Below are 16,068 nucleotides of genomic sequence, written 5' to 3' on the forward strand. Positions count from 1 at the left end.
AAGGTTTGACTTCTTTTTTTGTAAAGACAAAAATCTCATAAAGCAGCGATTAAAATACCTACTGGCTTAACAAATTAAATGTTACAAATACACTGTACCACCACTTCTTGGGACCTGTTGTGAGAAACCAAATTAGATCTTGTTATGCAAGTGTCATGTTATCTGGATTAGTCTGCACAGATCCTTGTGCTGAATAATCTCTGATTTTGAGTCAAATATGTAATAGAATGGAAAATAGTGTTAGAAAGCTGTTTGGATATGTTAATGGGCTTCTGTACAAAATAAGCTATTTATATATTTTTCGTTAGATGAAATTAGCCTCATTGTTGAAATACTGATTGGAATCTGATTAGTACAAAAATAGCACTGAATTCCAGTTTCCATTAATTAGCAGCATTTCTGCTACTTGTGTTCTGTGATTTATTCTATTTTGCAGCCTGATACTTTGTAGTCTTGAATACAGAAACTTTAATTTAGATGTTGCAAAGTAAGGTACAGTACAATAGTTTTTGTTTTCTTTAGCCCAGAGTTACCGCAAAAGTCTGGCACCAGGTTTGGATTCTGGAGAGCAGACCCTGAGGAACTCAATATGTGTGTGTGTAGTTCTAGGCAAATAATAATGGAGTAGCCAAAAAGCACCACTCTTTCTATTGGTGAGACATTGATTTCTGAAGAGCAACACTACAGCTGAAAATTCTGGGTATTACAAGAAATGCCACAGTTTTGGAAGTGTTTGTGTGTATAATTTAGATGAGTTATTTCTGCAGCTGTCAATATTGTAAGAACAAAATATGCCATACTAAAAATGCTTCCAAGTGTTCTGAGTTTGTGAACTGTCAAGTAGATCTGCAATAAAATAAAATAAAAAACACTGTCCATTATAAGTATTTGTATTTATCATAGTTTTACAGATTATAAATTATTGTTTTTAATCAATGTAGTTGGCCTGTGGGTTAAAACTATACTTGTGCTTTCTTTGATCATAGTTTTGTCAGCCTGGAGGATGGCATCTGTCCAGAGAGAGGAAGCAGCCTACGTTCTTTGTGGTGGTGCTCACAGATATAAACTCTGAACGGCATTATTGCTCTTGCCTGACTTTCTATGAAGCAGAGATCAATCTTCAGGTAAATATCTTATTGAATCATTCACACAGCGCATGCACACAAACCTAGGAACTCACTCCTACAAGTTCTTCAGTCACATATCCAGCACTTAATGTACCTCACTCATGCACATTTCATCTACAGCTTCAGTTGCCTGGCCCATAATAACTGGGGATCTGAATTAAAACAAATGTTTATGCAAACTCAAATATTATTCAATAATTTTGGTGTACTTAACTGTCTTCCAATTTACATTTGGCTCATTAACCAGTTGAATGGTTTCTCTCTGGAGATTGTGGAAGGAGTCCATGGAGGCTTTTAAGAAGAGGTTGGATGGCCATCTGTCATGGATGCTTTAGCTAAGATTCTTGCATTGCAGGGGGTTGGACTAGATGACCCTTGGGTCCCTTCCAAAGCTATAATTCTATGTTCAACGTCTTTCCCTTGAGTCTTAGTAGTAGGGTTTAAAGGGATGCTTATTTGAAACCTCTTTGTTACTTCTTCCCCCTCGCCCCCCAAAAAACTAGTTTCTGTTCAATGTAATTTGTATATTTATAGAAAGCAGTTCATCATGGTATTTTTATTTGCTCTCTTATTTGTGGTTTAACACAGGTTCTTAGTTCTACATTTCAGAATGATTTTAAAAACACATTACTCCCTCTGCTGGATGTCTGTGTATTGGAATTGATTAAAACATAACAATTTTATTTTTATACATGTATTATATAGCATTAACACAATACAGTACAAAGCAATATAGTACAAACCATTATGGGATGATGGTCAATGCTAATATACTGCCATTGATATAGAAATATCAATTGTAAGGGTTTGCGTGTTATTCATGTACACATATTTCCATAATTAGAACATGTACTTTCTTACTGTTTGCATGTTTGTTTAATCAATTATATTTAAAATGCTTCACTCCCACCCCATGTTTAGATCTGTGAATACATTCCTAAAAATAGAAAAGTTAGGTTAGATTTTGGGTGTAACCTTCTTGGCAGTTCCCCTTTAAAACATGTGTATTACTAATTTCTGGACAGTTTAAAATGCTTGCTGAAGTAATTTACCCAAATTGGAAATTTTAAATGATTTCTCTATGACACATTATTTGGAATCCTTTGTAGAGAGAATCTAGGGACCAAGATATCGCAACACTTAATTGTGAAATTTATTATAAATTGTTTGAAACTGCTTCTTTCCAACTTGCTCTTTGGCTAAGGCTAAGGTCATTCCAGTATTGAACATGATAGTGAGCTTCAAGAAGTTAATGGTTGTTGCTAGTTAGCAAAAATTATTAAATGGTTTGGAGTAATATTTTAACAGAGATAAGTGTATGTTTGGTCTGAGTCATTTTCAGCTCTGTTTATCCCTAAGTCCTGTTTCTGCAGGAATCTGTGAATTAAAAAAAAATTATGCATTTTGTACGAAATATGTATTTTTAAATGCGTTTTCTCTCAAAATAAGTAATTTCAGATGCATTTTTATGGATGTTGAACCAAGAGCTACATCACTGAAATTGGAAAAAAGCAAAATCCCCAAAAATAAACATGGTTATTTTACATGAAATATTTTAATGCAACATTTACAGGCAAATGTCTTCCAAAGATGGTGTGTGTGTGTGTGTGTGTGTGTGTGTGTGTGTGTGTGTGTGTGTGTTACATACCCACATTAAACACACTTAATTAAAGCTAACTAAATTAAAAGGAAAATGTCCAGCCAACCCAAAACCGAATAATGACAAAGTACATTGGCAATCCCACAGAACAAAGCCTGATTTCAGGCAACAGTCAAGTATTATTTTTTAAAAAACAGATGTGTTTTTAAAAAACGTCTTGCAATTGTGTACGGATGATGCTTGATGAACCAGCTCTGCATTCTTGAGATGTGGAAGCACAGCTTAAAAGGCCCAGTGCTCAAAGATAAGCATAAGAGGAAGGCCTCTACGTGGTTGATCTTGGCGTGCAGACAGGGTGATCTGAGTGAAGCTGATGCTTCAGATAGCTATGTTTTGATCCATAATGCAGTTTGTAATAATCTCATATTAGATAATGTCATATTAAAGCTGTCTGATTCTTTCTTTTTCTCTCTCTAATTATTTTGTTATGTCTTTGTAAACTGTGTTTCTGCTTTAAATTTCCATATACTTCAATTCTCAGTGACAAATTAGTCCGCCCCCGCCCCCCCGAGAAATGGCAGTTCCAAGGAAGGGCTTTGTACCATGCTATTCACCATTACATGACATTGGGCTTCATTTCAGTTTGGGAATTTCAGGAATTGTTGCCTGCAAGGGAGAGGCAAAGCCTAGATATGTACTTAACCACATAATCTGAAGAGAACATTAAAATGAAGCACAAACTCTGATAGACTGCAGTGAGATTTACAGAGCAATCCTTTGCATGTTCACAGAAAGTTGGCCAACTCTTATTTAGTGGTATTTTCATAATCCCAGGTAAGCATACCCAGGATTATACACTCAAAAGTCTAAATGGTTTGGAGACCAATCTTGTACTTAACTACCCAGAAGCTCCCAGAGCGTGGTCTGAAGGCACAAGAGGCCACCACTGCCCTGAAGCTAAGCATGTTTGAATCTGAATAAGAATCATATTCATAAAGTGAGCCCTATTGAACTCAGTGAGACTTACATCTGTGTAACTATGAATAGAATTTCAATATTATCTTTTTATTACACCAAGAACAGAATGCATGCGTCTAAGGTCTCAAAATTAGATCAGTAGTCACCAGAAGAAGGCAAGCAGGAGCTCACAGAAAACAAAGGCCATGTATGCATGCTCTTCCCTTGTAGGTGGCAAATATCAAAATACATACTGGATTTAAAAGTTGACTACTTCTGTAGTATGCTTTGCTGTTAGTGTGCTGCCACAACTTTCTGCTGCTGTTACTGAGGCTGGAACCTCCTTCTGTTAACAGAACTCTTTCTCCATGAAGAATGAAATTAAAGCTCCTTCCATTCATAGTGTGAAAATATTGGAAACAACCCAATATGACCAAGCCTTCTAATGTAAGAGATGTGAAGTAGCAAAGTTTTACATTAAAACTAAGGCTACTAAGTTCTGGCAGTAGAAGGCAAAACATATAAGGTGTTATTCCCACATATTTTGGTCTGTATAATACACTTCATTGGAAGGTTTGGCTGCTTTCTGTAGTAAAAGACACCTAAAAGAATTTTGTGGCTGATACAAAATGCAAAACCATTGATGCATCACTTGCAATGCTTTTAAAAGCAATTCAAATGAAAATGCTGTATACACAGTTAAATCTTAAATTGTCTGCTTTTGTTTGTTCTTCATGAGTGTGGTTAGAAGTTCTTTTATTCAGATTCCAGAACTAATATTTTAAAATTGTTCTAGAGTTTCTGTGGTCTGGAAGAAGTGCGTGAATTTATTCGGAGCATAACAAAGAGGCTAAGGGTTTATAACTGTTTGTCGGTGGCCCTGAGTTGTTAATGTTAAAGGCATTGCCCTATCTATTTTAGGCTTCTTAAATACTCCTGCATTTTTTAATCATAGGTGCTTAGAATATGTCCGATTCTTCTAGGTATGTTGTTGCAATAGTGGGCAGGTGTGTCAGGAATACCAAACATGGACATAGAGGTTCACAGCAATGTTGGTAAAAAGTAACCAAAAACCATTACACAGGTTTTCTTAGACATTTTTTTGCTTTACCCTTGGTAAAACCCTACTCTCCAAATTCCTGTTAATATGGCCTTCTGTAAATGAAGCATACCCTTTAGTTACATGCACTGCCCATAGTCTTGGTGTAAATTAATATCCTGATTAGATTTCAGATTTTCATAAATCTTTTGAATAGCCTTTATAAAAATAACAGATTTTTGACACTACAGACAATTTTTTTCACATTATATCTCATTATATATCTGCTTTTATAATGCAGCTTGTAATAATGTAGCCATACAACTTTTACAAAATTTCAAACTGGCCGCTACGCTTGCCAACAGGGTCACATTAAAGCAGTCTGATTCTTTTCTCTCTCTAATTTATTTTGTTCTATCTTTGTAAACTGTGTTTCAGTAAACTGCTTTACATTTCCATATTGTTATGTGCCTGCGTGGTTGCTCGAGAGCGAACTGGCAAGACTCTCACCGGTCTTTTCCAGGCTTTATTATCTGTACAAAAACATTTACAGTGCCGAGCGTCTCATGTCCATGTCTGCTCAATCACTAGCAGAATCTGGGAGTGGGCGGTCCTTAAACTTTCCCCAGCATAACAGTCTTTTGACCCCCATCCTTCTCCTCCCCTCTCTGCGCGTAAGCCGACTGCGCAGAGAGGGCGCTGGCAAAGGGGGACTTGCCTCCCCCCTGCTTTACTCAGGCTCAGTGTTGCGGCTCTCTCTAGCATCTTCCGATCCCTGCATCCCTTCCCCACTGGAGGTGGGGCTTCCCTCCTCGCCGGAGGAAGAGCTGCTTTGCAGGATCTTCGGAGGTTCCCTGTAACCCAACTGCCCTTCCACCTCTCGCCTCTGAGCTGATGGCAGTTCCCTGACACATATACTTTAATTCTGGTCTACGCGGGGCTGCCCTTGAAGCTGTCCCAGAAACTCCAGCGGGTGCAGAATGCTGCAGCGAGGCTCCTCACAGGGTCTCTGCCATGGGAGCATATTCACCCAGTGCTTTTCAAGCTGCACTGGCTCCCGGTGGAGTACAGGGTCAGATTTAAGGTGCTGCTTTTGACCTTTAAAGGCCTTCACGGCCTAGGCCCTCGTACCTGTGGAACCGCCTCTCCCGGTATGCCCCACGGAGAGCCTCAAGGTCCATAAATAGCAACACCCTAGTGGTCCCGGGCCCTAAGGAAGTTAGATTGGCTTCAACCAGAGCCAGGGCCTCTTCAGCACTGGCTCCAGCCTGGTGGAACGCTCTGCCTCATGAGACCAGGGCTCTGCAGGATCCGATTTCTTTCCGCAGGGCCTGTAAGACAGAGTTGTTCCGCCTGGCCTTTGGCTTGGAACCAATTTGATTCCCTCCCCGTCTTTCTTTTCTCTTTTTCCTTTCTCTAAAATGGGGCTGCATTTTAATATTTTAATGTTTCAATATTTTAATGTTGTATTTTGATCTTGCTTTTAAGTTGTATTCATTCAACTTGTTTTTATTATTGCTTGTTAGCCGCCCTGAGCCCGGCCTTGGCTGGGGAGGGCGGGGTATAAATAAAAATTATTATTATTATTATTAATTCCTAGCGAAAAATTAGTCTCCCCGCATCCTAGCGAAAAGGCATTTCCAAGTAAGGGCTTTATACCATTCTATGCACTATTACATGACCTTGGGCTTGGTTTCAGTTTGGGAATTTCAGGAATTGTTGCCTGCAGGAGAGAAGCAGAGCCTACATGTGTACTTACCCACATACCGTAATCTAAAGAGAACATTAAAATGAAGCATAATCTCAGAGAAATTTCAATTTGTTTAAGGTCAACCAGACCATCCAAATTGGCCAACCAAGTAGGAATTTGAGCTGAAGTGTTTGAGCTGCAAACAAAACACCCATAACAAATGGAGTAAACCAGCTTTTTTGGATTCAAAGCAGAAGTTGCTGGGTTTTTTGTTTTGTTTTTTGTCTCTCAGAAAAAAATAGTTTGAAGCAGGATGGACGGTTTTAATGTACATTTGTGGTTGTGGGAACACTTCAGGTTCATTTATTGAGATTTAAAAAATGGATTAACAAGGTATTTTAAAAATATTTTCATGTGTCTGTGTCTGCTCTAAACATGTGGGAAAGTTCTATTTTGTGTTTGCTCACTTTATGACATAAGTGATTCACATTTGTTTACTGATTGTATGTATCCTAGATTAATTGGATTAAAAGTGTCTGGCTTCCACATGTCTCCTATGTGATGCTCATTGCTCAGGCAGTAGAGAGTCATAATTTTATCATGATTAGCATTTAACTGCTAGGAAGGGATCTCAGAAGTATACGGAGGATGATTATTGGCCAAATGCAAATTATTTTATTTTTTTCAGCGGCAATGAGTTTAACCCAAGTGTAGATAACAGGATACCCTCCAGATTTCGGACTATGGCTCTCATAATCCCTGAATGTTTGCTTTGCTGGCTAGGCTGAGCAGAACTGTAGTATGAACAACAACATTTGGAAGGCCACAAGTTCCTAAACAGTTTAAATGGATTAAATCAGTTGCCACTAAAGAAGAGCTATGACACATGATTCATGTTACGCTGATGTATTATTTTGTACTGCACCTTTGAGAACCTCTCTTTCTGTCTTTTAAACTGTTAATTTGTCTTATAAGCAGTTCAGAAACTCATCTGCATTGTTTGTTTGAATTCTTTGGTGTTCCATTAATAGTTTATATAAATAATGTAAAGCATATATGCTAAACATGTTGTGTGAACACAATTTTTTCAGGAAAATGCATGAGCTCATTAATGTCATAAAAATCAGTGGAAATATTTTATGAAATTGCTTCTTCATAAATTGATTGTGGTTGATGTAAATCTTTTAAATTTTAATCTGATTTTCTACTCATTTTAGATGTGAGAGGGTTTACTAGCTTTAGCTTGGTTATTCTCTGTTCAAGGTCAGACTGATCCAGAACATGTCTTCTACTGCATTAAGATGAAATATTTGTCAGCCAAGCCTGCACATAGTGTACTAAAGTATGCTCCCCCCCCCATACATTTACTTTAAATACAATCCATTTTACATTAATAGTATACAAAGTTTAAGCACTTAAAATAGATTAGGATATTATTCCAACCTTGTGTTTGCTTCTGCTTGACCTAGTTGTCTTGAATATTTTAATAAGTAGCTCATTAATTTTAAAAAATCGTTGTTTTCCTTTGCTTGACATGTGAAGACTGTGTCTTTAATATGAACTCTACTGCTAAAAGCTTATTCACATGATAGTATTAAAGTACAAACTAGCTGAGGGAACTGTGACTTTGAGCTATATGTATGAGATTAATTTTAAAGCATTCCCATCTTCATCTGTTACAACTGATGTAGATGAGACACAGTTTATGACAGAAAGGATATGGCAAATTATTAAAAATTACTCTTGACACACATGGTGTTAGCACACAGCTTTTTCTTCGCTTTTAATCTCTGAATGTGTTCCTAATTGACATATTATCCCATTTCTGGGCTTCACTATGTCATCTCTCACTTTAAATCAGCCAAGTAGATTGGTTGCTATTGGGAATAATAATCAGCAAAAAATGGAAACCACCAAAGAACAAACTGTTGCCTGTTTCATTTTGGAGCACTTGCTGTCATCATGCATAAAAGACTTGAAGAAAAATCTCATTGTTTGGATGTCTTAGAGTATATTTCAGATGGCAGTGTCATGAGCTCTCTGATGTTTAATATAGTTAATTTTAGGGGGAATATGTCTTTATCTGTTTACATCACTTTAATTTTTCCTATAGTTTTCAGCACAGAATACACTTATTCAGTTGAGACCCAGATTTGGTTCTTTGAAAAACTACCTGACTTGTTATAAAGCATTTTGAAAACTTCCTAATTCAGCCTGGGTTCATATCTCAATTTGGAAAAAATGAAGCTTCATGCCTTCTCTCATTCACTATTGTAGGAAAATAAAAATGCCTATAACTTACCCCTCTTTTTGACACAATTGGATATTTGCAGGCATAGTTTACCTTGCTGTTTGTAAGTAGCTCAGGAATCTTTCTGTTGGGCACCCTTCAATCTATTTTTTTTAAAAAAAAACAATGAAACCCCTTGTTTGAAAAAAACCCTTGTGTGGGATGAATACTGCCAAATTTCAGAACAATTGGTGCAGTGAATTTCCTGGAAAGACAACCCTTACAGTTTAGGGTGGTTAAAAAATGATGCATTTAATATCCCCTGTTGTTTTGTGTCCAATTTATATTAAAATAGTGTACATCATAGAGATGCCCCCAGGTAAGAAAGCTGCCAAATTTCAGAAGACTGGCTTATATTAATTTATGAATTGCTTGGGAGTTATTGATTCAGGGAGGTTTGTGCTAGGTTTTTTTCTTAGGATTTTAGTATGATAATGGCATACATTGTAGAGTGTTCCTAAGGAAGTAACCTGTAAAATTTCAGAAACTTGGGTACAGGGGCTAGGGACCTGAGATGAATGAAGAAGAATTTACAAAACTTCAGACTTTTGTTTTGCTAAGTTGGCAACAGTAGTGGCATGGGTGGGATTGTGTTGCTGATCTGGCTTCCTAACACTGCACACTGCTGCCAGTTATCAAGAGGGAGAGGGGCAAGGCAGCAGGGAGCTCGAAACAGTATAAGCATAGTGTCAGGATCATCAGATATGCTTCCGCTGCATCTGCTGCCCTGCCTCCCACCCTTTTCTCTAACCAGTAACAGCATGTGGTGCTGGGACGCAAGGTCAGCAGTGCATGTTGCCATGCCATCCTCCATTGGTTGGCGGCAAAAGTCACTGAAACCAAGTGCAAAACAGAATTGATGAAGGTGGCATTGCCTCTTCCTCCTCGCTAGCATGAAATACCTACTGATAACATAGTTCATAGGCCATACATAAATACTGTATTCTTAAATCGCTGTGACCTGCCCTGGGACCTTGTGGTGAGGGATGGGTAAGAAGTATGTTGATGATGATGAGTCTTTATCATCATTATCTCATATTTTTGTACTGCATATTTCAGGCAGAAAAACTACACTGAGATGGTAAATTTGAGAAGTGCCTAAGAGGAATTTGTACTTAGAACAGTAGCTACTTGGAGGCCAATGTAGTAGCAGAATAATATGATGGTACTGTAATAGTCAGCCTTAGTGAGCAGCTGAGACACTGCATGTTGCACTAGCTGCAGTTTACAGGTCAAGGGAAGTCCCACATAGACCACATTGTAGTAATATGGAAGTTACTAGCACATGGACAACAGTGATCAAGTTATAGAAATTAAATATTTAAAATAGTTATTACAATTACTATATTTTGGGTTTTTTTTTACTTTTATTAAAAAATGCCTCCTGCTGTCCAAGCTGAAGTGGAATCATAGAATCGTAGAGTTGGAATGACCCTGAGGATCATTTAGTCCAATCTGTGGTACAGAACTATGCCACAGTCCCATATGAGGATTGAATTCGACCTTGGTATTATCATCAGCTCCTCTCTCTCTCTCTCTCTCTCTCTCTCTCTCTCTGTGTGTGTGTGTGTGTGTGTGTGAGAGAGAGAGAGAGATATCCAAGGTTTTGTTTTCAGTTCCTTGAATTGTTTGTGTTGATCTGACTGAAGCAATATTGCTCAGCTATGTTCATCTCTTTCAAGTCTGAGTAATTCACAGTTTAATAATAACTACAACATCTGGAGGTAACCACCTTGGCTCCCCCTGATCTATCTAACTGACATATGGAAGACTTAGGAGGGTGGCTATTCCCATTGTGTTTGGGGTGAATACATGTACCATCAAATCAAATATTTTCCCCCCCCAAAGTGTTCTTGAACATGGAGTATTGCATTGGTCTTCTTGTGAGAGAGAATGCATTTCTAAACTGGAACCGAAAGATTAACTGGCTATGGACTTCTCGCTTTACACTGTGTGTTCAGAGAATGCATATACTGTTAGTGCTTACAATAAAGTAGTTTGAAAGTCATGTGTTTAATCAGATTATCCTTTTAGGCTGTGACTTCTGATAATGACATGGCCGGTAATACCTCTGTTTGTATATGTGACTAGCTTTGGTTTTCTAGGAATTTCTTTGATTGCTTTATCACATTGGAATTGTTAATCACATTCTTACTAAGTACAGTATTTTACGTGCTCTAAAAGTGCTTAGAAGACTTGTATTAATTATGTTGCAAAGTAATTTTTGCAGTCCAAGGCTTTGCAGGAATTTTACATTGTTGTTTAATAAGAAGCCTTTATGAAAAATAGGTCCTTTCTTTCAATTTGTAGACACCGTTGTTGTTGCAAAAATTAAATAAAATTATATCTTGCTTATCTTCAAATTGAACCCGTTGTAGCTTACAATATCAGCTAGAATCAAATTGCAACAGTAAAATCAAGCTATACAGTTAATAAATACGATTATATAATAGCAAAACAACAATTAAACCGTACATTGGGTTGGATTATGAGTAGGATTTCCACAAATGAAAGGGCAAATTTCATTTGTGCAGCTGGTGTTCAAAAGGCAAATTCTATGCTAGGAAACATTAGGAACAGGAATAAATATAAAATTGCCAATATCATAATGTTGTCACACAAATCTATGGTGTGACTGCATGGGATGCTGTGTACAATTCTGGTCTTCTCACCTCAAAAAGGCTATGTGGTCTCAAGCTCATGCTTCTGCATCACTCCTCCAGAAAAGCACAGTTAAAATGATCAAGGGCCTGGAGCAACTTTTGCATGAAGAAAGTTTATGGCATTTGGAAATTTTCAGTTTAGAGAAAAGATGAGATAAGAGGAGACAGAGAGGGGCATAAAAATAAGCATGGTGTGTAGAAAGTGGATAGCACTTCTCCCTTATAATACTGGAGCTTGGGAATAATAATAATAAATACTGTGGGGTCCTGTTTTTGTTTGTTATTATGGTATGTAATTTTGTGTTTTTATATAGTAAATCGCCCTGCAGTCTTCAGGTGAAGGGTGGTATAGAAATTTAATAACTAATATAATAATAAATAATTTTGGACAAACCAGTAAGTACTTCACACACCACATAGTTAAATTATGGAATATACTCCCACAAGATGTAATGATGGTCACCAACTTGGGTGGTTGGTTTTTTTTTTTTTTTGTTTTTTTTTAAACCCATAGAATCATAGAATTGCAGAGTTGGAAGTGACCCCAAGGGTGCAACCCCCTGCAATGCAGGAATCTTAGCTAAATCATCCATCACATGACATGGTATCCAACCTCTGCTTGAAAACCTCCAATGGAGTCCACAGCCTACTTGGATGTTCTTTCTGTAAGGCTGAAGACAGTATGATTGTGAATACCAGTTCCTGATAATCACAAAGGGAGAGAGCATTGTTGTGCTCATTACCTGCTTGCACACTTTCCTATAGACATCTGGTTGACCACTGTGAAGACAAAATGTTGGCCTTGATGGGCCTTTGGCCAGATCTAGGAGGGTGGTTCTTTATAGTAGGCACTCGGATTGAACAGAAGCTCCCACTGGAGGAAGTGGGCAGGGGATCAGTTGGATGGTGGATGTTGCAAATTCATTGGCTTCATACATGGTATATGCTAATAGAGGATAGCTCTCTGTATTCATTTTTAAAAAGATGAGCCTATCTGAACAATAATATTCTTTCCCTAAATCTAAAATATTTAGGTAAGGTGATTTTGTTGTACTACTGGAGAAGTTCAGCAGAATCAGCTTGAACAAATGAGAAATGTGTTACCATATGTGGAATTATTGTTAATGTGCCGAAAAATTTAAGTAGGTTTTTTGCAGATGTAGAAAAACATTTTTCCTTCATTTTATCTACAAAACCTTGAATTGAAATAAATTGTTTTGAGATTCCATAATCATAGAATTGTAGAGTGACCACAAGGATCATCTAGTCCAACCCCTTGCAATACAGAAATCACAACTAAAGAATCCCAGCCTCTGTTTAAAACCTTCCAATGAAGGAAAGTCCACCACCTTCCAAGGTATTCCATTGCACTGTCGAACAGCTCTTACCATCAGAAAGTTTTTCCTAATGTTTAAGTGAGAATCTCATTTTTTTGTAATTTGAATCCATTGATTCGGATTCCAGCCCTTGGAGCTGCAGAAAACAAGCTTGTTTCATCTTCCATATGGCAGCCTTTCATATATTTGAAGATGTTTATCATATCACCTCTCAGTCTTCTCTTCTCTAAGCTAGACATATCCAGCTCTCTCAACCATTCCTCATAAGGATTGGTTTCCATATGTTTTAATGGCTCTACCCCTACAGCTACATATTTCAAGTAATCTCCATGGTTTTTCCACCACAGAACACCCCGTTCTATAGAGTATTTTAGAATGCAGAAATTTGAGGAGTAACCACAGTTATGTGTTCAGTAGTGTGACACAGAGGGCAATAAACACCAAGATAAATTTATAACTTAAAACAGAGATAAAATAATTTCCTAGCAGCAGGTCAGATATATTGGCTGGAGACTGTTAAAGGCAAGAGGTTATCATTTATCTTAGACATAATTAATAGTACTATTCACCCAGGATGCACAGGAATTGCAAAATACGTTCCCAAATCCCATGCTAAAATGCAATTTGCCATTCTTTGGTGAATCAGCATCCTTCCTCCCCCCTTCTCTTTCTTGGTAGTTTCTACAGAAACAAAATTCCTCTAGTAGTTAATGCTTTAAAAAACATTTCTTTAATGTTTCATTTTTTCAAAACATAATAAAGAGAGATCATACACTGGCCCAGTTTGTATGTCACATTAAGCCATAATTAAAACAAACTATGGTTTATTGTGAACCCACAGAATGCTGCCAGTGCTCACAGCAGAAAAGTGTTGCAGAAAAAGAAGCCCAAGTTTTGCTTGTCAAAGTGTCTGAAATTGAGCTTGTGGTTTGTTTGGAGAGAAACAAACCATGAACCTGGGTTCAGACAACGTGACAAATTAGACTCCCCCCCCCTCTTTTGTTCATGGTGCTGCAGCAACGGAGTGGGGAAGGAGCACCACAGAAACTTTTGAACAGTATGCACAAATGCACTCCTGTGTTCCACTGCCTCCCACAGTTTGGTCAAACTCATGTTGGTAGCTTTGAGAACACTGTCCAACCATCTCGTCCTCTGTCGTCCCCTTCTCCTTGTGCCCTCAATCTTTCCCAACATCAGAGTCTTTTCCAGGGAGTCTTCTTTTCAAGCAATGACAAACCTAGATAGCATCTTAAAAAGCAGAGACATCACCTTGCTGACAAAGGTCCATATAGTTAAAGCTATAGTTTTCCCAGTAGTGACGTATGGAAGTGAGAGCTGGACCATAAAGAAGGCTGATCGCCGAAGAATTGATGCTTTTGAATTATGGTGCTGGAGGAGACTCTTGAGAGTCCAGTGGACTGAAAGAAGATCAAACCTATCCATTCTTAAGGAAATCAGCCCTGAGTGCTCACTGGAAGGACAGATCATGAAGCTGAGGATCCAATACTTTGGCCACCTCATGAGAAGAGAAATCATAGCTTGTTTAAAATTATGATGCAATGTGCCCATTCTGATTTAGTGAGATTGTATTATCAATAGGTCACTGGTCTTGGACATTTTCAGAGCACATTTTCCAGAAATTAAAGGGGGAATTTGTTTTAAGTTGTAATGTTTTGTACCTTTGTGGGTAATGCTGATTGTATAGTTTGTGCATTGTCATTTCTTCCTACTTGTAATTAAGCATGATCCTGTAAATAGCATGTCAGAGATATGAAGAAATTAGTTGGCAGGGAAAAGGGAGTGTACAATCACTGGAAATTCAGAACGTTGTCTACAGTTTATTGTGTCACTTAGTGAAACAATGCCAGGAATGTTGGAAATGAAAGAACATGTATCATTCTTTGGCTTTGATTGTGGCTAGTATAAACTTTGTGCAATGTTTGCTTTAATTACCATATATGGGCTTTTGTAATTGGTTCTACAAAGTGCTTACTAATAGCTTTTTGAAGTGCAGCCATCTCCTCTGCTTAGCATTTTGTAAGGTAATGAGATCTGTCTATGCAGTTGGCTCATTTCTTTGTGAAGGAATAAATGTGGGTAAATCTCACTTTTCCCACAGCAAGAGAATTCTGTGATAGAAATTTTGCATGGGTAAGCATGGTTGAAATGCTGGAATTAGGGAATGCTGACACTCTTTTCAATGTGAATTGAAAAGTTTAGGCTTCCTCTAGCTAGATTTCTTGCAGTTGTCCTTTTATGCAAAAATATGTAACTAATTGCATTTTAAAAAGCCATTTATAATACCTTATCTTTAGTGATGACATCTTGCACCATAGTGATATAATATTTGTCAAATTGCTTCTGATTTTTTTGCTGAGCACATGGTTTGTTCTGTTGCTCAGACTTCAAGAAATGCCACGCAGAAGTGGAACAGCATGTAACCAGACTAATACAAATCCACACAGATAAACATACTTTCAATAAACGTACAATATTTTCTGAACACATTAGGATGTATTATATCTACACATAATTTTACATGTGCAACAGTAAGACTTGCAGATGTTAACTTTATAGGCTCCATATGCAATGTCTGCAAAAAAATACATTGCTTTGTTAGGAAACTACATAACAGTGTCAGGCGATAAGACTTGTGTTTAATCACTGGTTTTTAACCAGCTCCATTTAATGAAAAATATGGATCTTTTCTCTCAGATTTGGACCCAGCTACTTGAAACTATGCCTTCAGGATCTAGCTTGATTCCCTTTTCTAAAAAAAAATATCGGAAACATTATGGACATAAAAGCCTTTTCTCTTCCCATTTTAAAATATTTATTGGAATATATAAATATGCCACCTTTCATTTGAAATTGCAAGGTGGTGTACAGTAAAACACTCTCTCTCTCTCTCTCTCTCTCTCTCTCTCTCTCTCTCTCTCTCTCTCTAAATTATAATACAAAATAAAAACATCAGCCATTAGGCCAGGGCAGAGTTAAATTAATACAACTAACTTGTAACAGAGACCTGAGAAAATAAATGTGTTTTTAAAGGAAGTACAGTGGTACCTCAGGTTACATATGCTTCAGGTTACATACACTTCAGGTTACAGACTCTGCTAACCGAGAAATAGTACCTTGGGTTAAGAACTTTGTTTCAGGATGAGAACAGAAATCGTGCTCTGGCGGCACGGCGGCAGTGGGAGGCCCCATTAGCTAAAGTGGTGCTTCAGGTTAAGAACAGTTTCAGGTTAAGAACGGACCTCCGGAACGAATTAAGTACTTAACCTGAGGTACCACTGTACCAGAATGGCATCAGAGTTAGCATTGGCTTTAGTTTAGATGGGAGATAATTCTACAGAGAGGGT

The 16,068-nt window shown here is 37.7% G+C and overlaps 1 protein-coding gene across 4 annotated transcripts in view; it reads left to right on the forward strand.

Moving 5' to 3' along the window:
- Positions 1 to 16,068, forward strand: part of SBF2 (SET binding factor 2) — a 212,273-nt gene that overhangs the window by 84,819 nt on the left and 111,386 nt on the right. For all 4 annotated transcript variants that reach the window (XM_028731545.2, XM_028731515.2, XM_077930483.1 and 1 more), the window contains one exon: positions 987 to 1,124. In XM_028731545.2, coding sequence (XP_028587378.2) covers positions 987 to 1,124 — 138 coding nt within the window. The remainder of the gene's footprint in view (positions 1 to 986; positions 1,125 to 16,068) is intronic.

This window comes from Podarcis muralis, chromosome 1 (genome assembly GCF_964188315.1).
Source record: "Podarcis muralis chromosome 1, rPodMur119.hap1.1, whole genome shotgun sequence".
Lineage (NCBI taxonomy): Eukaryota > Metazoa > Chordata > Lepidosauria > Squamata > Lacertidae > Podarcis > Podarcis muralis.